Source organism: Gorilla gorilla, chromosome 7 (assembly GCF_029281585.2).
Source record: "Gorilla gorilla gorilla isolate KB3781 chromosome 7, NHGRI_mGorGor1-v2.1_pri, whole genome shotgun sequence".
Classification (NCBI taxonomy): domain Eukaryota; kingdom Metazoa; phylum Chordata; class Mammalia; order Primates; family Hominidae; genus Gorilla; species Gorilla gorilla.
The window spans coordinates 85,819,590-85,846,875 of record NC_073231.2 but is presented as its reverse complement, the minus strand read 5'-3'; the positions used below and the strand labels follow the sequence as shown (position 1 = coordinate 85,846,875).

Genomic DNA, 27,286 nt, shown 5'->3' with positions numbered 1-27,286 from the left:
TATATTCCCATGGCATGGAACATAATATTAAGACCGATGCTCAACACTTGGTATAAATCATACAAAAGCTTGAAACTCTCCTTCCTCTCCCATGGAAAAACAAGTGTCCAAAGCCAAGAGACAATATTATTCTACTCTGTAAATGCTCAGTCCTTTTCCATGGACTGAAATTAATATATAGGAATACTATTGCAGGGTTTGAAAGTCTGGACCTCTAAATAAAGTTGTGCATCTAGCCAAGTAATAGCATCTGGCCAGGTAAAAAAAAAAAAAATGAGTGTTGAAATACAGCTCCTCTCACATTTCGGAGTATGCATTCACTAGCCAAGATGCACACTCTAGAATGTGATTTCATCCACCTGAAGGAAGAGGAGGCTAGTTTTCCTGGGCACATAGGTACTGTTTTCTCACCAGGCCTTGTGCCTATGGGTGTCCAGTTTACACAAAGGTACCACATAGACTTTTTGCAGCAGTACTGTGTACATAATTTGCAGGACCCAATGCAAAATGAAAATATGGAGCCCTTTGTTCAAACGTTATTAAGAGTTTTGAGCGATCAACAGCAAGTGCATTAAATCAAGCATGGAACTCTGTGTGACTGCATGGGTCACACACCCATGAAGTTGGCTCTGGTGGCAGTAATGGTGATGGTTCAAGAAATCATTTCAAATATGCAGTTGTTACATAAAAAGCAAATAATTGGCCTGGAAAATGTAGGTATGAATTCAAACTGTCTGATGTAGAATTGGGACAGGATTATTCTGTTTTGATTGAACGCCAGAGGCAGCATCACATGAGCTGACTTTTAAGGTGGCACATTTGGGGTTGAGCTAACAACTAGAAATGCCCATTGATGAGACAGTCTTTCTATGGCCACAGCTCCCTATAAACTGTACATAAATAGGCAAGGAATACATGTCTGGCAGTGATACTGGGGAAGGAATCCTGCATTCAATAAATAGGTGAGGTATGGACTAACAGAGTTGTTTGTTTGTTTGTTTGTTTTGAGACAGAGTCTCACTCTGTCACCCAGGCTGGAGTACAGTGGCACAATCACGGCTCACTGCAAGCTCCACCTCCTGGGTTCATGCCATTCTCCTGCCTCAGCCTCCCGAGTAGCTGGGACTACAGGCTCCTGCCAGCAGGCCCAGCTAACTTTTTTGTATTTTTAGTAGAGACAGGGTTTCACTGTGTTATCCAGGATGGTCTCGATCTCCTGACCTCGTGATCCTCCCGCCTCGGCCTCCCAAAGTGCTAGGATTACAGGCATGAGCCACCGCGCCTGGCAATTAACAGAGTTTTAAAACATTTGACGTAATTTCAGACTTTCAGAAAAGTTGCAATATATACAAAGAATTCCCTTAAGCCCTTTACTGAGAATCTTCAAATGTTAACATTTTACTACGTTAGCGTGATCTCTTTCTGTGTTTATCTATATGTTTATTTATATAGAGAAAATTAAATTGTTTTCAGAACTGTTTTAGATTAAGGTGCAGATATGATACCCACTTGTTCGTAAATACTTCATGGTGTGTGTTCTAAAATCAAGGACATTTTCTGACATAACTAGTATCATTATCAATAATTTGACAAAATACTATTATCTATTCTAGGGGCATTATCTTAGTTTATCAGTTATGCAATAATGTCCTTTAATAACAAATTCCTAGATCATGTGTTACATTCAGTTGTGAGGTCAGTTTAGCCTTCTTTAATCCGGATAAGTTCCTGATCTTCCTTTGTCTTTGCTGATGTTGTGTTTTTGGAGAGTGAAGGTCCATTGTTCTATTTACTGCCGCTCAATTTGAACATGGGAAAAGGAAGCAGCACCCCTGAGGGGGCTCCCACTCACCAAATCTGGGACAACTTGAGCATCAAAATAAATGATAGCAAAGATTATAGCTCATGAAATATGAATCCATGAATCTACACTGATGTTTTAAAAGATGAATGAATGAATGAACATATAAGTAAATGGCACAAGGAAGAGCTCTTTCTTATTGTAAAGACATCTGTGAAATATGAATTGATTCACACAAGCATCAGCATGGAGGCTAAAACTAATGGGTGAAAGTTTCAGGAAAACTGGATATTTATATAATCCGGATGTATCACTTCACAAGATACTTATTAATTACAAAGGGGTAACTAGATAATAGCATTGCAAAGGAAAATCCTGTAGTACACCACTTTGATCAAGTAATCAATGTTAATATCACCAAAAATGGGTCAAATCAACAGCATGTGATTTGATGTGATATCCTGATGTGATAGGCCCAGGAGACTACATCACTTCAATGATATCCTTAGAAAAATGTGACCTGGCGCAGTAGCTCATGCCTGTAATCCTAGCATTTTGGGAGGCTGGGGCGGATGGATCACTTGAGGTCAGGAGTTGGAGACCAGCCTGGCCAACATGGTGAAACCTCATCTCTACTAAACATACAAAAATTAGCTAGGTGTGGTGGTGCCTGCCTGTAATCCCAGCTACTCAGGAGGCTGAGATAGGAGAATCACTTGAACCCAAGAGGCTCAGGTTGCAGTGAGCAGAAATCATGTCATTGCACTCCAGCCTGTGGGACAAGAGCAAAACTCTGTCTCAAAAAAAAAAAAAAAGAAAAAAGAAAAACTCTGTCTCAAAAAAAAAAAAAAAAGAAAAAAGAAAAACTCTGTCTCAAAAAAAAAAAAGAAAGAAAAAAAGAAAAATGTTTAATCTTCTTATGGTTAAAAATGTTTAACCATAGGAAGGCATTACACATACCTGTGTCGAGGAACTTTTTAAGTAATGGCTCATTTAACTGTGTTTCTCAAAATGCTGTCTGCATGTGGGATACTGCTTGGTGCTCCAGGAATATAAGAAGCCACCAGATAGACATGGCACATGTTTCTGAAGCATCAATTATATTCCCCTTTAGATCTGCGGAAATAAAACATGGATACAGTATGGAGTGAAATGCAAATGCTTGCATAAATTTTGAAGATTTAATTTGAAACTTCAAAGTTACTTTGTGCCTGCCACATCTTTTTAGTTTCCATCCATAGATGGCATGGGGTTAATCAATTTTTCTCCTTTTTTAGTAGAAGCATTTTAATAGACAGTGTGAGCAACACTGAACTGTAAGAGACTCTGGTTCTAGAAACAGAGAATAACTCGTATGTAATTGATATAAGTTGTGCTACTTTTGCTTAATTAACACATGCACAGTGAAGAACACCAAGACGGGAACCACTAAGGCAGAAGTATATTCCACCACATCTTACTGTGGATGGTGAAAAAGACAATTTCCCCAAATAGTATTCCTTCATACTATTTATTGCCAACGATTATTTTACCAAGAAGAATTTGCAGAAATATAGCTACCACCTTTGAAGGAAATCACAGCTTAATTCAGTCTGCCATTCTTATGGTGAAATTCACCTTAACAGTTCCTGGAAGATGGCCATTTCCATAAAAACCTCAGTAGAAGTTTATCAGGGGAGAGGATATAGATTTTATTTCAATTCAACTCTCATTTTCTCCACTGAAGGAAACTTCCGACAGATAATACAAACAGCTGATAAGCAAAACAAACAAAATAATATTACCTTAGTTAATCTTTGGGGATTCTTTGAGCCTAGGAATGTCATCTTAGATTATTTCACACCCTTCCACCAGCTAAGTAAGGATGAGAAGATGCATTCCAGAAACTTGCCAAGTGGTGAAAGAATACTAACTAAGGTGTAACAGTATCAGGCATCCATGGGTAATTATCTAGCATGTTCTAGGCAGCACGATAATTAATAAAATATTGTCCATTTCTTTGAAGAGTTTATAATAAGGGAAATATAAACAAGTGTTTTCATGGAATCTGGTTTGTGGTAGGCACAATATATTTTAGGAGCCACCAAGAGTGACAATTTACTGATCCTTGAGGCCTAAGATACACTTCCTGAGTCAATGTCTGAGCTAAATCCTTAGGAAGAAGGAGGAGTAACAATTTAGAGTGAGCATTCCAAGTAAAGGAAAGCGTTTGAGTCCATCCATCCAGGATGGAACATCATGTGACCTATGTGGGAAAGCAAGCAACACAGTACTTGTAGTGAATGAATCTCAAGATGGCAGAAGATGGTGCTACCAAAGAGAAGTGAACAGGACAAATTATGGAGGGTGTTCAAATTCTCTGCTAAGTGTTTAGATTTGTCCAGAATGTAGTTTGGGGCCATTGAAATGTCATAGGCAAGGCAGTGATGCGATCATACTTTCCAAACTCTCAACCCTCCCATTCACTGCTGTCAAAGATTTAAGGGGAGCAAGAGTCAACTCAAGGAAGCTTTGCACCAATCTTTGAGAGTATTGATACGGCCTGAACTTCCACAGGCATAGCATAGGTTGAAGAGGAAGGTACAAATGTGAGGATTCAGGAACGTAAAATTAGCTAGAGTTTATGGCTGCTTAGATATGGAACTAAGGGGAACTAAGAGAGGAGTTTGGGGACTCCTCCAAGTTTTGGGCTCGCTAGGTTTCTGGCTCAAATTATTCCATTAAGTAGGTTATGAATAGAGTAAAATAAACCAGTTTGAAGAATGAGATACTGGTTTTAGTTTTTGATCATGTCATGTGTGAACTACCTGTGGAATATTCAATGGACTGCTTTCATCATGCTGTTGTATTTATGAGCCTGAATTTCAGGGATATGAGAGCAGAATCAAAAATACAGAATTGAGAGTCACTGGCAAGTAGGTGGTAGTTAGGTGAGTAGACGTCTGTCAGGAAGATAGAAGGAGCAGGCTGTTATGAGAACTAGCTACATTTTTTTCTGTACTACACAATCTCTACCTTAGTCCTCAGCTCTCAAATTGCTGATGAGGAAAAAAACAAAAGCAAAAACAAAACAACAACCAGCAGAACATGAGTGAAAATCTGTAAATGGTCAAGGGGTGAACACAGGAGAAGAATCCCATGAATAAGACTGAAAGAAAAAAAAAAGTAGAACAGGCACTAGGAGACCCATGAGGGAGAAGGGAAAGATTTATGAAGGAAGAAATGGTCAGTGGTGTCAATGTGATCTGACAATTGGAGTAAGAAGTGAGAAGGTTTGTTACATTTGACGTGAAGGGCTCCCTTGACTTGAACAAAACAATGTAATGAGCCAGGGTGATAGGAGATTAGTGTGGGTGTAGGAATCTATAGGAGAGGAGAAAGCAGAGATGATGTAGACAACTCCTTCCCAAAGTTTGACTAAAGAGAGCACAGCTGGAGCAATAGCTAGAGTTAACGATTTGAGGAATAGATGGGAATTTAATATCAGCATGAACATGAAATGGCTTGTATTTTTAAAAAGCATAGAGAGGGAATAGGAGTTACAGAGTGAGGAAGTAGAGGTCAGAAGAGCTGGGTTCAAGTTCTGGGACCAACTATTCGGTTTTGTGCACTTTCAGAGTGACTCCTGATACCGGCCACACATGAGAATCACATGGGGAACTTTTAAAAATTAAGATTCCAGGGTCTCACTCAGGACCTTTAGAATCCTCATCTCTGGAAGGAGGGCTTGGTTTTGTTGTCTTCTGGTTTTCCTTCTTCTCATTGACCACAGTTGAATCTTCTGTCTAGATCCCTTCTCTTCCCACCTGTAAATATTGTAGTATTCTAGATCTCCATCTTGAGGCCTCTTCCCTCCATAATCCAGTCTCTCTTTCAGTGGAGTCTTTTGCTCCAGGGCTTTGTTCGCTGTCTATATTCTGATCATGCTCAGCCTTAACGTGGCACCTTGTCTCCCAAATTCTTCATCTACTGCCTACCTGACACATCCACTTGGATATCCAGTAGGTGTCTCAAACTGGCTATGTCCCAAAAAGTACTTTTTTGGTTTTCACTCCATCAATACTGCTGCAGGGTGATGGTGGAGGAAGTGGGGATAGTTAATGGGTATAAAAATGTAGTTAAAGAATGAATAAGATTTAGTATTTGATAGCATAACAATGTGAACTATGGTGAACACTATTGTATATTTTAAAATAACTAAAAGAATGGAATTGGAATGTTCTTAACACAAAGAAATAATAAATGCTTGAGGTGATGGGTATCCCAATAAGCTGATGGGATTATTACACATTGTAAGCATGTATCAAAACATTACATGTACTCCATAAACATATGTACCTCTTATGTACCCATAATAATTAAAAACAAAAAAATTAAAAGAAAAAAAATCATTGCTGTAAATTTGTGTTTATTTCCCAGTGTTTCCTGTTTCAGTAAAGGGACCACAGGGGCTCCTGACAAGACCCAGGGGTCATCCTGGACTTTTCTTTCCTTCAGTCACATCCTGTTCACCTAAAAGTCCAGCCACCTCTGCCTCCAAACTAGATCCTGAATTTGTCCTCTTCTCTCTACCTGATACAAACATTATTTATCTCCTATGATAATCTCTTTGCTGTTTCTGCTCTTGCTGCCTTGAAATGCATTCTCTACACAGCAACAAGAATGATTACTCTTGAAGAAAAATGCAAACCAGATCATGCTATTCCTATGGTTGAACACCATGACTTCCCAAACTTTGAACTTTTGGCCCCATAGGCATGAACCCCCATGTCTTTCTTCCCTTCCCTGACTATACAGTGCTTCCAGTCACCAGTCATTGTAGCTCTTGCAGCCACAGTGATTTCTTTTCTTTCTCAGATCCCCATGATAGCTCCTATTTCACCGCCATTGATCATTCACTTTTCCTGGAAAGCATCCTCCTGATGCAGTGGTTGCATCTTTCTTGTCAGTTCTTCATAGTTTCATCTGCATTCTGCTGGGTCATTTTATTTTTAAAAAAATACGGATTTGGCTACCCAAAAGGTGAAAAACTGAGCGAAAGTGGTTCCTTAGATCTTCCTGGTTCTGGCAAGTTTGGCTTAAGGAAAGCAAAATGCAGCCTTCTTCCTTCCACTCAGTTCTGTGAGGCCATGCTGGAGGTAGGAGGTGTTAGATATTTAGTGGCATATCCAGTGTTTACATGCTCATGACACTGGCCTCATCTTGTCCCGATTGACCTTCCTGGCCTCGTGGAGATGTGGGATGAGGGAAGAACCAAAAAACTAATAATGTGATTAAACTGTTTTTTCTTGCTGCTGGGTTGGCTTTTCTTTTTGACTCTTTTCTATCCCTTTGTTTTCCTTTCATCCCTCTCCAGGAGTGGTAGTGAATTACAATGAGGTGGTGAGTATTGAAAGCTTAAGGTTATTTTTAGGTCATTTCTTCTTAAACTTGTTGCTAGTTCACATCCCTCTAATTTCCTGTAGAAGACTCAGAGGTCACTCAGGAAAGTCAGGGATGATTCTCCACGTCCATGTGGTTTTTGAAACTTTGTCCCTTCAACCATGGGGTTCATTTTGCATTCCAGTGCCCAGCTGGATGCTGAGCTGCAGATAAGCTCTATTACTGCTTGTAGGAGATGTAGAAATTAAGCTGTCTCAGAAAAGGGATACTTGACAACAGATGAACAGCACAGGCTGGGTGCAGTGGCTCATGGCTATAATCTCACCACTTTGGGAGGCTAAGGCAGGAAGATCACTTGAGGTCAGGAGTTGGAGACCAACCTGGGCAACACAGTGAGACCCCATCTCTACAAAAACATTTAAAAATTAGCCAGGCTTGATGGCATGTGCCTGTAGTTCTAGCTTCTTGGGAGGTCGAGGCAGTAGTATTGCTTGAGCTCAGGAGTTTTAAGCTGTAGTTAGCTATGATTGCACCACCGCACTCCAACTTGGGTGACAGAGACCCAATCTCTAAAGTGTGTGTGTGTATGTGCGTGTGTGTGTGCCTGGGTGTGTGTATATGTATATATATGACCAGCATAGTCTTTTCATATCCTGCTTGGGAACTGAGCAGCCTAAGTGCAGTCAGTGCTTCCAGGCTCTGATCTTTTTGTTTTTGTTTTCCATCAAAAACACTTGATTTGGTGGCTATTTCTGCATTCACCTAGGACTCGATTTTCTCATTAGCACAGCAAGTAGAACAACAGTACTCTCAAATGTACAGAATGTGGAACTTGCAGATATTTTGTCCCTATAGCTTTTGGTGGAACATGATGTAAAGATACAAAATGTGAGTTATCAGTGTATTTTCCCTTGGTTTAATGCCTTGAAAACAAGGCAGCAGAGAATTTCTATATTTTTAGTTAATGGCTTTTCCTGTTGAAGATTGTTAATATCTCCTATTTAGGTTAAACTTCAGCTGTCCTTTATGTATTGACACAACCAAATCAATGCAGTCAATATGCAGAAATTGCCTTCTATGGAACTTGGAGACAAAGCAAACAGCAATCCTTCTTTCTACAGGCATGGTTTCCTTATGGGGGGTTCCTACCCATTATTTTCTTGCCAACGGAAATGGTGCTGAGTGGCTTCGTAGGCAGGGGTGATCATTCTGGTGCCACATGTGCCCACTGTTGTATCCTTGGGGCCAAGAATCTACCCCCAGGCAACATAGACACATGAATTGACTCAGTATGATAGATTCACTTGAGAAGAATTTAAGTGATTATAGTCTTGTAGATTTTTGCTCTTCTGAGTATAACCTCATCCTGAAAGAGAATCAGCAGTTGGTAGTGACAACTGAAGATAGAAGGCACAAAAAAAGAAGCAGGTGGCAGTGGCCCTGAGACACCAGCACCCATGAGTGAATACAATCGACGGAAAAGTTAAGACCATTAGGGCGATAGCGAGAGGGGATTGGTTAGGAAGGGCAGGAGTGACATGGCCATGTGTGTGCTAAGAGGATCATGAAATAACTCAGAGGAAAGAATTATACTGGGCCTGTTTTTTGTTTGTTTTGTTTTGTTTGTTTTGTTTTATAGAGACAGAATCTCACTCCATCTTTCAGACTGGAGTGAAGTGGCATCATTATAGCTCACTGTGGCTTCCAACTCCTGGGCCCAAGCGATTCTCCTGCCTCAGCCTCCCAAGTAGCTGGGACTACAGGCATGTGCCACCAAGCCTATTTTGTTGTTGTTGTTGTTTTCCTGTTTTTTTTCGTTTGTTTGTTTGTTTTTGAGAGATGAGGGTCTCACTGTGTTGCCCAAGCTGGTATCAAACTCCTGGCCTGAAGAGATCCTCCCACTTTGGCCTCCCCAAATCCTGGAATTACAAGCAAAAGACACCATGCGTGACCCTAACTGGATCTCTTTATCTCCTCGTTTGGCTATGTTATAGCCTCTGTAAGACACAGTTGTATTGTGTTTCTTATTCTTCAAGCCTGGTCTGTCTTGGTTTCCAGTCAGTCCTAAACTCATCGTTAAGATTTTTATCTTCCTAATTTTCAATAAATTCTCAATTTCTTTTTGGAATATGAATGATTTTTGTTTTTATAAACAAAAGAGGCTGAACACGATAGATCTTATTGTGTTGGGAGTAGCTCAATAGAGAATACTTTAAATTAGTTCTTAAAGCATTTTGGAAAACTACAACTGTCTCTACTCAGCATAATATGTCCCTACTGCAGGCACAACTATATCCCCTTGGCAACCCCACTGTTACCTGACAAGCTACACTACTTGTGAACACAGGATAATGATACACAGGGCTAGTTATAAAACGCTTTATTGATAACAGCAATTTACCAGCAGAGGGATTACAGAGCACAAGGGATCTCACAAAGGCCCAAAGTTATTTTATGGTCCTAGAAACAGCCTTGAGGAGTGTCAGCATGACAGGACCTTTTGCATCAGCCGAACACCCTGCTGTCCCAGTAAGCAGAGAATGCTCAGTGCCTGGCATCAAGAGAAGAGACTGCATGGAGAGTTGTAGGGTGATTCAGTGGCGTCCGTCCAAAGGTGGCCCTTCTTCGTTATTGCTGTAAGATTTACTGAACAGGAGTTATGGTTGCAATATTCAGGAATTTCAGGAAGATGTCATATATATAATATATTATTGCAACCATAATATGTGTGTGTGTGTGTGTGTGTGTATATATATATATATGTACATATATATTCATTCCAGAAATATGGCAATAAACAGAACCAATGAAAAGTTTTGTGCTATGTGCAGATTCCTATGACTAAAATACAATTAAAGAAGAATATTTTAGAATTTGTAATTCACTAAACTTTGAAGGATATGATCTTTGTTGCTTCCTTCTTTGATGGACATTGTAGCAGTGAAACTTGGTACAATAAAATGAATATAATATATAATGTTAAGGGGAATATATATATTATATTCACATATATATATATATATATATATATATATATATATATGTTCCAGATGTATAGGAATCTACACGTGGCATTGTCCTTTAATGCCAGTTATCACTCAGGGAGACACAGCTGAAATAAGAACTGGAAGATCTAACACAAAGACATGAAATGAAAGGTGGGAACAGCCTAATATCAATAATATGGGTCTGCCGGTCAAGAAATGTGCAGAATCAGCCAAGCACGGTGGCTCACACCTGTAATCCCAGCACTTTGGGAGGCCGAGGCAGGTGGATCACCTGAGGTCAGGAGTTCGAGACCACCCTGGCCAACATGGAGAAACCCCCGTTTCTACTAAAAATACAAAAATTATCCAGGCATGGTGGCACATGCATGTAATCCCAGCTACTCCAGAGGCTGAGACAAGACAATCACCTGAACCCGGGAAACAGCGGTTACAGTGAGCCGAGATTGCACCACTGCACTCCAGCCTAGGTGACAAAGTGAGACTCAAGAAAAGAAAAGAAATGTGCATCATACATAGATCTAAGCAAGGTAGAGGGTTTAAGCCAGGCTTGCGGGAGGAGCGCAGATAATGTGCCAAATACAAAAGACTATCACAATGAGGAAAAAATTCACCTAACAGAAAGCCTTTTATGTGCCTTGCCTCGGGAACTGAAGCCAGTAACTGACGTCTTAGGTCATAACAGCTCAGAGCTGGAGGATTGAGGTGGAACCACATGGAAGCACCAGGCCTTGACTTTCGGTTTGCTGGCATGCACCCATCCTGCATGTGAACCAGCCCTTTTATTACAATAAATACTCTGTATTTGGGTAAGTTACAATTTTCTTTTATGTCTGACAAATGGGGTTTGTTGTTCCTTCAGAGAAATATGGGTGGCAAAGATTCAAAGCCTATTTGAATACCAATGTAGCTGGACAACTAATGGGACATCAGACCATCCTCCTGGAATCTTAACAAATGGCTTTGACTATGACTATTAAAAAAATGACTATGATTTTTCACTGGCTGATTTGGTTTGAATGAATAAATTATTTTTATTTCATTGCATTAACTGCCAGAACATTGAATGAGCCGATAACTCCGTGGTGTTGCTGAGCTGCAAAGAACTATTATTTGGAATTGAATTTTTATTGATTTTCTTGTGCTACAATGACTTTTCTAACATAGTAGCATGAAAGGAAAATGACAAAAAAAGGCCAAATAGGGCATGGGGTGAGGAAGGGGAGGCTGCTGCTTCCCAAGGTCTAGCCCCAGATATACTACTTATTGGCAGGTACTGCTGACTCTGGATGATCCTGTTGCTGGTTATATGATTTACAGGTTAGCCAAGTACCCAGCTTTGTCACCTCTCCCTCCTCTTCACTTCTGCTGTCTTTGATTCCAGGCATTGTGGGTCTTGTTGGCATTCTGCTGTGGAACTAAACAGGGTGATGGGGTGAAGAAGGAACAGAACTAGACAGAGTGCTGCTCCAAATTGATCTGTGCTGATGATTGTTTTTACCATTCAAACACACACACACACACACAATGTGTGTGTAAAGATGACACTGAATGAATGTGTTATTTTAGCATCATTGCAGTGCCTATTGCACATATCTGTTCATGGTTTTGCTTTTCCTAGTCATCTTAACTGCCAGAGACTTCGTTGCATATTAGTTCATAGTCATCATTCAGATGAGTTGAAGTGGGAAATTACATTTGCTCATTCATTCATTCAACAAATATGTATTAAGTCACTATCTTCCAGCTGCCAGAAATATGGCAATAAACAGAACCAATGAAAAGTTTTGCCGTCATGTGCAGATTCCCATGACTAAAATAAAATTAGAGAAGGGTATTTCAGAATTTGCAATTCTGAAAAGTTTGAAGGATATGATCTTCCTTGCTTCCTTCTTTGATAGACATCGTAGGAGTGAAACTTGGTACAATAAAATGAAACAAGATGTACTTCTCTCCTGGCTTCTGATACAGTTTGGTCTAGTACAGAGATGCTTGACAACTCAGAAGAAAGGGATCTTTTTTTGGACGTGATTTTTGGTGGCTATGAAAGTAATCCATATTCATTACAGAAATTTTGGAAAATGCAGAAACAGATAAAGGAGATAATTAATATACCAAATTTCATCCAGTGGAAAATCTTCAAAATGTTTAGTAATTTCTTTTTAGGGTTTTTCCTATAACTATAATAATAATATATATATATACTAATCCCACACCAGTTGCTATTTTCAGATGGTAAGGTTTTGTATTTTTAAACCACATTTAAAAATCTATCTTTATGCATATGTATGCAATTTGGTTCAGTTCCCTTATACAGAACAATGTGACAATGACTGCTTTTCTTCTTCCCGTAGACCATGTGCACATGATTATGAGTGAGATCAGAGGGTGGAAATCTATTTATGCTCCACCCTCTCAATATACACGAATAGAAGACAAGTCTAATAAAAGAGTGTCCTCATGTGATATGAAAACTTAGGAAAGAGAGGTAGCTAGGCAAGCATTTTGCAGAGACTTGCAAGAAAAAAGTGAGAGAGCATATGTATATATGTTTAAAAGGGAAGAGATATGGTGGTTATGCTTTAAGCCAGTACAAGTCTGATTGAGACTATAAATGGCACCTGGTGTGTGTTTTTAGGCCTGTGAGATTCTCTGCCTCAGTTTAGATATTACTCTCTGAGAAACTTTTTTGCAATCACTAGATTTATGTGGGCCCCACTGCTACATTTACAGGGTAGTTCCCACTTCTCCATCTCATCACTCAAATGTATACCTCTTAATTGTTTGTTTAATAGCTAGTCACCCTGCTAGAGCATATGCTCTGGGAAGGCCAGGGCAGTCTGTGGCATGTTCAGTCAGGTATCCCATTGCCTGGCACAGTGTCCAGCCCATGGTCAACAGCGGGAGTGAGTGAAGAAGGCTATTGCACTTCTACACAACTCATGAAGGCAAATTAAGGATTACCTACCAGCTGGGTGCAGTGGCTCATGACTGTAATCCCAGCACTTTGGGAGGCCAAGGCAGGTGGCTCACATGAGGTCAGGAGTTCAAGACCAGCATGGCCAATAAGGCAAAACCCCGTCTCTACTAAAAATACAAAAAATTTAGCCAGACGTGGTGGCACACGCTTGTAATCCCAGCTACTCAGGAGGTTGAGACCGGAGAATTGCTTGAATCTGGGAGGCAGAGGTTGCAGTGAGCTGAGATTGGGCCATTGCACTCCAGCCTGGGCGACAAGAGCAAGACTTCATCTCAAAAAAAAAAAAGGATTACCTGCCAAAACAGGTGTTTAATGCAGGTATACTTACTTTGGAAGTAGATGTATTTAATAATAATACAATTACTACATTTGGGAGAGAGTGATTTTTATTACTAACATGCATATGGTAGAGATCATGTACTCCACTCTATTTTATTTAGCACTTAATCTGAATATTTACCTATAATCTTAAATATTTTGAGCTTATGATTTTTAATGGTTGCATAATGTTCCATTGTATGAATGCACCAAAAAATTAACCACCCCTATATTATTAAGTTATTAGCAAGTGTTCATCATTATAAATGATTATTTGAGCAATACCACTATGCATCCATTTTTCTGTGGAGCTCTCATCTCTTTTTGTTTTTTAGAAAAGTTTAGAAATAGAATTATTGAACCATATGAATGAATTCTTTTTAATAATAACTGTACTGAGATATAATCCACATACCATGCAGCTTACTTATTTAAAGTGTACAATTTGGTAGTTTTTAGTATACTCACAGAGTTGTATAACCATCATCAGGGTCAATTATAGAATATTTCCGTCACAACATAAAAAACCCACCAAAACTATTTCTCTTTGCTGTCCTTCCCCATACTCCTTGCTCAGCTGCAGCCCTAGGTAACCACTCATCTATTTTCTGTCTCTATGGATTTACCTCTTCTGTATATTTCATATAAACGAATCATACAATATGTGGCCTTTTGTGAATGGCTTCTTTCACCTAGCGTAGCATTTTTAAGATTCATCTATGTTGTAACGCGCATCAATATTCTTTCCTTTTTATTGCTAAACAGAATGCCATACTGTTCATCTATGAACTTTTGAAGTAACACATTACAGCTCGCTCTTCATGTATGCCCATTTTCACTTGTAGCAGTGTTTAATATTACTGTTTCTTATATGCTTGCTAACCTTGGGCATTATTACTTAAACAAAACTAAGCCTCTTGCAAGAGGAAGGAGATATATTGATGGTTCCAAAATTGACATTTCTTGAGTAATTAGTGATTTGGTCCTTTTAGATATTTTTATTAGCCACTTGTATCTCTTCTTGTATAAATTTTGTTTCACGTCCCTTCGCCATTTTATTTGAGGGTATTGTTTTTATTTTGTTTCATAAGAGCTCTTTATATATTAAGGCTGTTAACCCTCTGCCCTTGATGTTGCTTATAATGTTTTAGATAAAAAAAAAAAATTTAATTTTGACAAAACACTACCTACCAATCAATCCCTTAAGGGGTCTTTAATTTCAAGTCTGGAAAAGCCTTCCTTTTCCTAAGATCCAATGAATATTTTATTTTATTACTGCTGTAGTTTTATGTAAAAATATTTCTTATTAATATGGGATTTATTTTGGTATAAAGACATTAATCTAGTTTTATTTTTTTTCTCCAAAAGGGCAACTAGTCATCTTAATACCTTTTCCCACTTAATTTATGTATCACTTTAATCATATCCTGCATTATTCTTTTTATTTAAGTGTCTCTGAAAAATGCACTGGTTTATAGTTAATTTGCCTGATTTATGACAAAGCTACCCCATTTTAATCATCAAGGCTTTAGGATCTAGTAATATACATGACCTCTATGAAGCAACCAGTGCTCTTAAATGGACTTTGCATATACTAGGATTTAGTCTTAACAAAGTGGATGTGAATTATTATCCTCATATCACTGATGAGGAAGCTGAAGCAGAAACATTGAGAATACTTACTGAGTCAAGGTACGAGTAAGTGGTGGTCCCAAATTCAAGCAAAAACACAAGCTGCAGCCCCCACCTTCCTCACCGGTGACCACTCCTGCCCGGTGGGGTCCTGAGATCTATGATCCAGCAATTTTAAGTCCATACCATTGGTTATGCATATTTATGATATATTATGCATCTTTCTTCCCTGATCCCTTAGATAGTTATGTGAATATTTTTATTTATAAAAAGTATTTAGGTTTAAAACTTTTAAGTGTTTTTATTGCCCATTGCCAGGTTTTTAAAACCGACAACTTCCAAATACTGAAATTATTGCATTGAGTTGTTTTTCATTGGTTAGTTTATTTTACAAGGCAATGTTTTCAGGAAGAGTATGTGGCTGCTTACAATCTCATGGTCTTATCATGTCTGACACTACATTGTTGTTAGGTTACTCATGAATACTAACTTGTTTGCAAATAAAAAATTAACACCTATGCTTTTTACAAAAAAAAAAAAGCAAAAAATAAAAAAGAATTTGATTAAGTATACTCTGATACATAAAAAATACAGGAAATAAGTTCCATATTCTTGTTCCATTATTCTTTTTGCTTGTTTTCTGCAAAAATACTTGTAAATTTACTTTTGCATTTTATTAATATTGTTAAAATTAACAGTTTCAACTAAGATCTATCTAGGGTTGTTTCTTTTTAAAGCTAGTTTGCCTCATATCCAATGAGTCATTTTGCAAACTCAAGTCCTTTTTTAGCTTAGAGAACTATTATTATTATTATTATTAAATTGATTTTTGTTTCTTTTTTTCATCTTGTTGTGTCCTTTTAAAATTCCTATTATATGTAATGTATTCCTCTTTCTCCACTTTGTCATTCATTTCATCCTCCCTCTGACAATCTCATTGTCACTTTATCACTTTCCCCTTACCTCATTTACTCACCAGGTATTTATTAAGAACCTGCCCTGTATCAGATATTACAATAGGCACTGGGAAAGAGGAGTGAAAGTCTAGGACATAGAACCTGCTTTCATAGAACCGATGATAGAACAAGGAAAACAGATGTAGAACAAGTCACCATAAGCACACTAGTAGAGGACATTTCTTACTCTGTTACCAACACAGCAATCTTCGATGTCTATACCAACTGGTCTATCTATAAACTGAGCAGAAGGGTATGGAGCTCCTTTGCCAAGCCCAGGCTCCCTGCAATGTTCCTGCAGTTTCCCCTTTGCCTACTTAGTCTTCCAACTTCATTATATTAATATTTTCTGTTAAACCAATTGGTGTACTTGCTGTTTTTCTGATGCATCCTGACTGATGCTGCCTGTCTTCTGGTTCAGTTTTCTGCAATATTCAATATGCTATTTACTGTCTCCATATTTATTTATATATTTCTAAATCAGCAGTTAGTTTCTTTCCTCATAGTGGCGGTTTCTTGATCTCAGATGTTATCCTATTTATAACTCTCTACTCTAGATTCTCAGTTGCTATTTCCTTTTGACTTTAAAGAACTAAAATTAGAAATTATCTAAAAATATGCCTCTTGCTTCATGTCTTTTTAGAGGAAGAAATCTATTTTCGGTTCTATGGTTTGTTTCCTTCTCTTGTAGTATAATTCTTGTTATATGGCTAAGGATGTTTTCCCTACTATTAGAAATTGGATCAGTTCCTGTCCGTTTCTTTCAAGCCTTGGAGCTCATATAGGTGATTAAAGTGTTCAGATTGCCTATTCAGAAACAAATTAGACTGGGTGCCCTATGGTGAGAATCATAGCTATACCTCTGTGTCTAAAGAGTTTATTTCCATCATGTCTACTATATTTAGTAGCTAACTTGAATTTGTTGGTAAGTTTACCCTCCTTAGGATTCAAAAGTTTGCCCTCCTTAGTAATCAGTGTCCTGGCACCAGTATCAGGTACAAGCCAGAACTAGGACTCCATGATACTTGTGTTTCTCACTTGGTATAATGATGTCTGATCATTACAGCTCCCTAACACGTTGGCGGCCTGTTACCACTGTTGGATCCAGATATATATAGTGCCCTAGTTGTTCCCTGTCCCCCAGTCATTGCCTTTAATCTTTGTTCTTTTTATGTACACCTTTGGGAGGGAAATGTGTGTCTTGCTAGGACTCTTCCAGTCATTTCAAATGTCATTTGGAAAGAGCAGCAGGTTGGATTGGCCTTTTCTTCTACCCAATCTTGCCTATGTGAGATCTATTAGAAGTTCCTTGAAGTTTCTAGTTTATGGGTAATACCCTTTCCTAGGTCCCACTGTCAATAGTTTTTATACACACACACACACACACACACACACAAATATGTAAATTATGCAAACGTGTATAAATAGATATGTATGTATTTACTTACCTATTTTGCTGAGAGACTGGAATGGGGAGAAAAATAATGACATTTCTCCAGTTGTCTTTTCACCTGATAACTTAGTTAATGTAGTGGTGTGTAGATAGCCATAAACTAAGTATTTTTTTACATTTTCTATTTCTGTGGATCAAAGAAAGGACACAAAAGTAGAATGTAAATAGAAATTTGCACTATTGGTTTTCTATACTCTATCTGGCTGAATACAGATTAATTGGTGTCAAAATTGGGATGACCATTTAGCAGCACTGAACAAAACTTCCTTCAGAAAACAAAGCAATGAAGGAAAAGGAAAAAAAAATAACAAACAAACCAAACAAAAGCCGGACACAGTGGCTCATGCCTGTAATCCAAGCATTTCGGGAGGCCAAGGCAGGAGGATCGCAGGAGGAGTTGGAGACCAGACTGGACAACAAAGCAAGAAGTGACAATCTGCCCATTTCTACAGAAAATTTTTAAAAAATTAGCCATGTGTGATGTCACACACCTGTAGCCCTAGCTACTTGGGAAGCTGAGGTGGGAGGATAGCTTGAGCCTGGAAAGGTCAAGGTTACAGTGAGCTATGTTCACACCATTGCACTCCAGCCTGGGTGATGGAGCAAGGCCTTATCTCCAAAACAAAACAAACAAACAAAAAAAAACAGCTCCTTCATCAGCAAACTGACATCTCATATGTTAAAGTCACTCTCGCTCTATGATAGACTAATTTTGATATAGTTCTGATAAATAACCAAGTCATATGGAGGAAGGATTTTTGACCCAAAGATCCCTTGTGAGACAGCAGAGGAGAATTGTGTGGGAAACGTGAGATTTTTCATTCTGGGTTTATTCACAGAACCTTCACAGTTTTGTTGTCAGGTATGTGACCTTCATCATACTTGGAGTCAGAAGTCCTGAATCAAACGGGCTGTGGCAATTTACGGTTCCCGGATAGAGGGAAGCTGGCTTTAAAACTCAGGGGACAGCAGAGAAATGAGAGAATGGATCTTGTCACCCACCTGCAGTTCAAGTTGTTTTAAGATCTTTGCCTTACATATACTCATGAAGACCTCCGAATATGTAGCACTGCTACTAACAAAAGACATTGGTTGCCTCTGGAAGGGAAAGCATTAAGAGTAAAATTCGGAGGAAAGTGAATACATGGCTTGCTGTGCTTGTTATTCATTGAGTGTTTTTGACTTGCTAAAGGCAAGTTTAATGTATTTATACAATTTATAAAGATGTAACTGATTCTGGAGCTCTCCTCTTTACAGAGAACATATTTCATGTTATTGTAAGCACTGAAGAAAATTAAATCAATAAATTCACAGCCTGTAATTTGAGATACTCAATTTGAAGAAAAATGCATTGTCAGGGAGGGAGGGCAAAATCTTTTACATTGAGGAAGACTTGTAAACAACCTGTCTTTGCCCTACTATCCTGTGCTTTCAAGTGGCAGCAAGAATTACCCTCGTGCTGCAAGATTATCAAAGAGTTGTCATGACACCTCGAGAGAAGTAAAGGCCAACTCCCCACCTTTTTTTAATGAAGCGTGTGCTCAAGTGGAAAGCAATGCAAATGAAACTCTTCTGCACTGTCCATCTATGTCCTCTTCCCTGAGAAGGCTTTGCTGGTTAACACTCAGCCTGGGTGTCAGGAAGCTTAGTGCATTGTTCCCCATCACTGGCACCGATGCTCTCTGTGACCACTGGCAAGCAAATTAACCTCTGCAAGTGTCATCCTTCCATGTGTAAAAGGTTAATAGTACAGCTTGTTTGCAAAGTGCCTGGAGCCTTCCATGAAGGGCACTACCCAAATACCCAGCATTGCTGTTTCACTGGAGGGCGTTGTGTTTTGTAATTATATGTTTGGTTGGATAGGTTATAGATTTTGTTGTGGTTGAATGTTGCCCCTTCTCCCTGGTTACAAATAAAAAGACTAATAGGTAATCTCACTCTATTAGCATCTTCTAGAGCCCCCTAGAGGGTTAAGGGAACGGCAGAGGTTACAGATTAATAATGCACTCTTCAGTTAATAGAAAAAAATCATGTGCATCTCAACTGCATAATAGCTGTGGATGGCAATTTATTAGTCCAAGTGTTTCATCAGATGCTCAGCAGATAATGCTGGCAAAGACTCATGAAACAATGGGGTGTTCTGTGTTTTTTTTTTCCTACTCTCCTAGTTATTTATTTCATCCTTCACATCAATATAGGACATCAGAAACTGTTTTGTCCAGGTTATTTCACATGCATTTATGAATATTTGGAAAAACGATTCTCTTATTCTAGAATTCCTGGAACAAGTGACTTATTTGTGTGTGTGTGTGTCTAGGTTGTGACATTAAGCTCACTTTTTTTTGTACTTGGACCAAATTTGAATAACACTAGACTTGAAGCAAAGTGTCACCTATCTCATGCTTCTTTGCAGATTTACGGAAAAACTTTGAACAAGACCCACAAGGAAGGGAGGTTCCCATTGAAGGCATGATTGTACTGCACTGCCGCCCACCAGAGGGAGTCCCTGCTGCCGAGGTAAGACAGGATCCTGGGACCAGTCACCTGGAGGAACCAGGCCTGTTCCCAAGAGGGAGGGCGGAGTCCTGTGTGGCTGGAAGGGAAGTAAAGGAGCCCATGTCTGGGATTCTTGTTGCCTGGGCTCAGTTGCTAAAGATGGTGAAGAAATTATCTAGGAAATAAGCTAGAAAGGAACTTGTCTCCCATCTACTTCTGTGTTTGCACAAGGCCCTTGGTAGGCAGCCTGGGTAGGATTTGACCTGTCTTCTTGGTTCTGGGGACCTTGAATCATGCAGATGTCATTCTTTCTGTCCTCAGTCAAGATCTTCTGATATGCATATTGGCTTATGGAGCAAATCTGAGCTGTAACAGGCAAACACACATGAAAAAGCCCATAGGAAAGGTCAGAAGACCCAGTCTGAGTGTCACTGGTGTTTGTTCGTCCTTCACTTTTTTGTGGAACAAGCATTCATTTATTGAGTGTTTGTTATGTTTTCTGCACTGTGCAGGCATTAGGGATATAAAAAATGATGAAGCCACAGGCCTCTGATCTGTTATCCTTCCTTCACAGCGAGGTGTCTAGAATCCAGAGTCACAATGTTTTTTGCTTCTTGAATGTTTTCTAGAACTTCTACCTTACTATTCAAATATAATTGTCCCTGGTAATGCACTCTGGTCATAGGAAAGTCTTTCTAAATCTTTTATTCACAATGAAAAGATGACCCCTGATAGACTAGTAATATAGCTATTGTTGGAGGAAAAATACTAAGAAGTATAAGGCATGCTTAATATAATGAAAAGTTTATAAATTTAGGCCCATGAAGCCCGAAAATTTGAGAGAGGTCTCAGTTAATTTAGAAAGTTTATTTCGCCAAGGTTGAGCATGCGTGCCCGTGACACAGCCTCGGGAGGTCCTGACGACATGTGCCCAATGTGGTCAGAGCACAGTTTGGTTTTATACATTTTAGGGAGACATGAGACATCAATCAACATATGTAAGACAAACATTGGTTCAGGTCCGGGAAAAGCTGGACAACTGGAAGCAAAGGTGGGATAACTCCCCTGGAAGCAGGGAGGGGGCTTCCAGGTCACAGGTAGATAAGGGACAAATGGTTATATTCTTTTGAGTTTGCATCTCCAAAGGATGCAATCAGATATGCATTTATCTCAGTGAGCAGAGGGGTGACTTTGAATTGAATGGGAGGCAGGTTGGCCCTAAGCGGTTCCCAGCTTGACTTTTCCCTTTAGCTTAGTGATTTGGGGACCCCAAGGTTTATTTTCCTTTCACAGGCCTGAGTTCAGCAGCACTTGGTCCAGGTTTGACTCTTCTATGGGAAGCTGGGAAACAGTGTTTAGAGCTATTGTTTATTCATGGAGAAGCAGATATACAAAGAAAAAGAAAAAAACCAGGAGCCTTTGCTTCATATTTTAGTAAAATTGGGATTTTGTAATTGGCAGGACAAAAAAGGAGATAAAATAAAGGGGAATGAAAAAACACACATACTTGCATATTTAGAAAGCATGCTGGGTGGACACTATTCAAAGCTCAAATGCCTCACAGAAATGAAGTAAACGGACTTGAAAATTAAAGTGAACACTCCATGCATGATGTAAAATGATTAGAAAGGAAAATGCTGATTTAAAAATTTTTTATTGAATGTCGAACAAAAAAGATATTGGTCTCCTTTTGCTGCCCTATTGTTTCCTACAAACAGCATGCCCTCCTTTCCTGAACAGGGCGTTAAGTGTCAGGCAAGAGACTGTATCCCTCTCATTTAGGATATCGCATGTGTTCCTAGGAGCCTCACAGAGGTATCAGCAGTTCTCTACGTTCAGCACCCATCTTTCAAAAAGTCCCAGTTTACAAATGTTTTATGCATAAAAATGTCTAGGCTCTGTAGTGCCAGCTGTGTGAGTGTCCCCCGGTACACCCATGTTTCCTTCTGGTTCTGTGCCGGATCACTACCATTGACTTTGGCAGCAGCAGAGAGGGGTGCTAATGTTTTGATTAGCCATCAGCCTATAGGAACTTAGCATACTCTAGATCTCTATTAATCTACTTTTTTTTCAGATGGAAGATAACTTAGATATTTACTGGCATAACCTTTGCATTTTAGAAGCAGGAAAACTGATGCTTGTAATAGTGACCAACCAAAGGTCTTGCAGCCATTTAAGGGTTCTGTTCAAAATCCTGCAAAGCTACTCCAAAGCACGCCAGGTAAAAGTCTATGTTCTTATAGTGCTTTACAAGATTCAACATAATCTGGCCTGGTGTGACCTTCTATATTTTATTTGACTGTGCACTTGACTGCGCTACAGTCACCCTGGCCCCTTCAATCTCTCTCAGATGCACCAGCCATGCTTCTACCTCAGGGCCTTTGCATGTGCTGGCCTCTCTGCTGCAGGGCTCTTCCCCAGTTGTCACACTGCTTTGTCCCATCTTTCTTAAGGGCTTACTCAGATATCACTTGCTCAGTAAGGCCTGCTCTGTACACTCTGCAAATGTTGCAAATATTTGCTTCCCACACTCCACCTTTTCCCTGCTTTGTCCCAGCAATTTATCCTACTAGGTATATACTTTCTTTTTACCTGTTATCACAAGCATACTGTATTTACTTTGCTTATTTCTCTCTACCCCACTGAAACTTAAATTCAGTGAGGGAAATTTGTGCTTACTCTTCTTCATTGCTGTATCCTCAGAATACGAAGCAGTGCTGCTCAAGGCTATTTTCAGAAAGGTGAAAGATTTTTCACAAGTGTTGGCAAGGATGTGGAGAAAAGGAAACCACTGCACACTGTTGGTGGGAATGGAAATTGGTATAGCCATTATGGAAAACAGTGTGGACATTCCTCAGAATGTTAAAAGTAGAGCTACCACTTGATCCAGCAATTCTACTACTAGGTATATATCCAAAGCAAATGAAATCAATATGTAGAAGAGATACCTGCACCCCCATGTTCATTGCAGCACTGTTCACAATAGCTCCATGGGTAAGATAGGGCATCAACCTAACTGTCCATCAATGGACAAATGAATTTTAAAAATGTGTTATGCATACACAATGGAATACTACTCAGCCTTTAAGAAGGAAATGTTGTCATTTGTGACAACATGGGTGAACCAAGCAGGCAGCATGTCAAGTGCAATAAGCCAGGTACAATAAGAAAAATACCATGGGATCTCACCTCTATGCAGAACCTAAAAAAGCTGAAGTTGGCCGGGTGCAATGGCTCATGCCTGTAATCCCGGCACTTTGGGAGGCCAAGGCAGGTGGATCGCCTGAGGTCAGGAGTTTGAGACCAGCCTGCCTAACATGATGAAACCCCATTTCTACTAAAAACACAAAAATTAGCCGGGTGTGGTGGCATGCATCTGTAGTCCCAGCTACTTGGGAGGCTGAGGCAGGAGAATTGTTTGAACCCGGGAGGTGGAGGTTGCAGTGAGCCAGGATCATGCCATTGCACTCCAGCCTAGGTGAGTGAGCAAGACTCTGTCTCAAAAAAAAAAAAAAAAAAAAAAAAGCTGAAGTCACAGAACTAGAGTAGAATGGTGGTCACCACATGTTGGGGAGATGGGGAGAGGTTGAGGAGACATTGGTCAAAGGGTACAATATTTTGGTTAGAGAGGAATATGTTTATTGGTCTGTGGTACAATATGGTGACTATAGTTAATAACAATGTATTGTATTCTTTAAAAATGCTAAGAGTAGATTTTAAGTGTTTGCATCCCAAAAAGAACAATAAGTTTGTGATGTAATACATACATTATTTAGCCTTATTTAGCCATTCGACATTACACACATATTTCAAAACATGTTATACATGAAAAATATATACAATTTGTTAGCGTAAAAATAAATTTAAAAAACATGCTTCTCACATCCAGGTGTTCAATAAATACTTATTGAATATGAAGGGAAATTAGTCTGCTAATTATATTGATGAATATTTAAGGTTATCCCAGGGTTAGCCCTACACAAAATGTAAAATACATTAGACAACATTTTGGCTTTGTTTTGTTTTGTCTTTCTCTCATGATTGGGTACTAACAGGTGAAGAAAACATTCCTACCTGCTTTTTTTCCATATATACAAATATAAATTTATTAACTCAATCACTAGTCCTACAACTAAAGAAATAAAAATATATTTTCTTTTTTTTATTATTATTATACTTTAAGTTTTAGGGTACATGTGCACAACGTGCAGGTTAGTTACATATGTATACATGCGCCATGTTGGTGTGCTGCACCCATTAACTCGTCATTTAGCATTAGGTATATCTCCTAATGCTATCCCTCCCCCTCCCCCCACCCCACAACAGTCCCCAGTGTGTGATGTTCCCCTTCCTGTGTCCATGTGTTCTCATTGTTCAATTCCCACCTATGAGTGAGAACATGAGGTGTTCGGCTTTTTGTCCTTGGGATAGTTTGCTGAGAATGATGGTTTCCAGCTTCATCCATGTCCCTACAAAGGACATGAACTCATCATTTTTTATGGCTGCATAGTATTCCGTGGTGTATATGAGCCACATTTTCTTAATCTAGTCTATCATTGTTGGACATTTGGGTTGGTTCCAAGTCTTTGCTATTGTGAATAGTGCCGCAATAAACATACGTGTGCATGTGTCTTTATAGCCGCATGATTTATAATCCTTTGGGTATATACCCAGTAATGGGATGGCTGGGTCAAATGGTATTTCTAGTTCTAGATCCCTGAGGAATCGCCACACTGACTTCCACAGTGGTTGAATTAGTTTACAGTCCCACCAACAGTGTAAAACTGTTCCTATTTCTCCACATCCTCTCCAGCATCTGTTGTTTCCTGACTTTTTAATGATTGCCATTCTAACTGGCGTGAGATTCTAATTGTGGTTTTGATTTGCATTTCTCTGATGGCCAGTGATGATGAGCATTTTTTCATGTGTCTTTTGGCTGCATAAATGTCTTTTTTTGAGAAGTGTCTGTTCATATCCTTCACCCACTTTTTGATGGGGTTGTTTTTTTCTTGTAAATTTGTTTGAGTTCACTGTAGATTCTGGATATTAGCCCTTTGTCAGATGAGTAGGTTGCAAAAATTGTCTCCCATTCTATAGGTTGCCTGTTCACTCTGATGGTGGTTTCTTTTGATGTGCAGAAGCTCTTTAGTTTAATTAGATCCCACTTGTCAATTTTGGTTTTTGTTGCCATTGCTTTTGGTGTTTTAGACATGAAGACCTTGCCCATGCCTATGTCCTGAATGTTATTGCCTAGGTTTTCTTCTAGGATTTTTATGGTTTTAGGTCTAACATGTAAGTCTTTAATCCATCTTGAATTAATTTTTGTATAAGGTGTAAGGAAGGGATCCACTTTCAGCTTTCTACATATGGCTAGCCAGTTTTCCCAGCACCATTTATTAAATAGGGGATCCTTTCCCCATTGCTTGTTTTTGTCAGGTTTGTCAAAGATCAGATAGTTGTAGATATGCGGCATTATTTCTGAGGGCTCTGTTCTGTTCCATTGGTCTATATCTCTGTTTTGGTACCAGTACCATGCTGTTTTGGTTACTGTAGCCTTGTAGTATAGTTTGAAGTCAGGTAGCATGATGCCTCCAACTTTGTTCTTTTGGCTTAGGATTGACTTGGCAATGTGGGCTCTTTTTTGGTTCCATATGAACTTTAAAGTACTTTTTTCCAATTCTGTGAAGAAAGTCATTCCAATTCTGTGAAGAAAGGCATTGAATCTATAAATTACCTTGGGCAGTATGGCCATTTTCACGATATTGATTCTTCTACCCATGAGCATGGAATGTTCTTCCATTTGTTTGTATCCTCTTTGATTTCATTGAGCAGTGGTTTGTAGTTCTCCATGAAGAGGTCCTTCACATCCCTTGTAAGTTGGATTCCTAGGTATTTTATTCTCTTTGAAGCAGTTGTGAATGGGAGTTCACTTATGATTTGGCTCTCTGTTTGTCTGTTATTGGTGTATAGGAATGCTTGTGATTTTTGCACATTTATTTTGTATCCTGAGACTTTGCTGAAGTTGCTTATCAGCTTAAGGAGATTTTGAGCTGAGACGATGGGATTTTCTAAATATACATTCATGTCATCTGCAAACAGGGACAATTTGACTTCCTCTTTTCCTAATTGAATACCCTTTATTTCCTTCTCCTGCCTGATTGCCCTGGCCAGAACTTCCAACACTATGTTGAATAGGAGTGGTGAGAGAGGGCATCCCTGTCTTGTGCCAGATTTCAAAGGGAATGCTTCCAGTTTTTGTCCATTCAGTATGATATTGGCTGTGGGTTCGTCATAGATAGCTCTTATTATTTTGAGATACGTCCCATCAATACCTAATTTATTGAGAGTTTTTAGCATGAAGGGTTGTTGAATTTTGTCAAAGGCCTTTTCTGCGTCTATTGAGATCATCATGTGGTTTTTGTCTTTGGTTCTGTTTATATGCTGGATTACGTTTATTGATGTTCGTATGTTGAACCAGTCTGGCATCCCAGGGATTAAGCCCACTTGATCATGGTGGATGAGCTTTTTGATGTGTTGCTGAGTTTTGTTTGCCTGTATTTTATTGAGGATTTTTGCATCAATGTTCATCAAGGATATTGGTCTAAAATTCTCTTTTTTTGTTGTGTCTCTGCCAGGCTTTGGTATCAGGATGATGCTGGCCTCATAAAATGAGTTAGTGAGGATTCCCTCTTTTTCTATTGATTAGAATAGTTTCAGAAGGAATGGGACCAGCTCCTCCTTGTACCTCTGGTAGAATTCGGCCATGAATCCATCTGGTCCTGGACTTTTTTTGGTTGGTAAGCTATTAATTATTGCCTCAATTTCAGAGCCTGTTATTGGTCTATTTAGAGATTCAACTTCTTCCTGGTTTAGCCTTGGGAGAGTGTATGTGTCGAGGAATTTATCCATTTCTTCTAGATTTTCTAGTTTATTTGCATAGAGGTGTTTATAGTATTCTCTGATGGCAGTTTGTATTTCTGTGGGATTGGTGGTGATATCCCCTTTGTCATTTTTTATTGCGTCTATTTGATTCTTCTCTTTTTTCTTCTTTATTAGTCTTGCTAGCAGTCTATCAATTTTTTTTAAATTCTACTTTAAGTTTTAGGGTACATGTGCACAATGTGCAGGTTAGTTACATATGTATACATGTGACATGCTGGTGCGCTGCACCCACTAACTCGTCATCTAGCATTAGATATATCTCCCAGTGCTATCCCTCCCGCCTCCCCCCACCCCACAACAGTCCCCAGAGTGGGATGTTCC

The 27,286-nt window shown here is 39.1% G+C and overlaps 1 protein-coding gene across 7 annotated transcripts in view; it reads left to right on the top strand.

The window, feature by feature from the left end:
- The window catches only part of UNC5D (unc-5 netrin receptor D), a 550,673-nt gene that overhangs the window by 329,684 nt on the left and 193,703 nt on the right, over nucleotides 1–27,286 (top strand). For all 7 annotated transcript variants that reach the window (XM_055349504.2, XM_055349502.2, XM_019032845.4 and 4 more), the window contains one exon: nucleotides 19,941–20,044. In XM_055349504.2, the coding sequence (XP_055205479.1) occupies nucleotides 19,941–20,044 (104 nt within the window). The remainder of the gene's footprint in view (nucleotides 1–19,940; nucleotides 20,045–27,286) is intronic.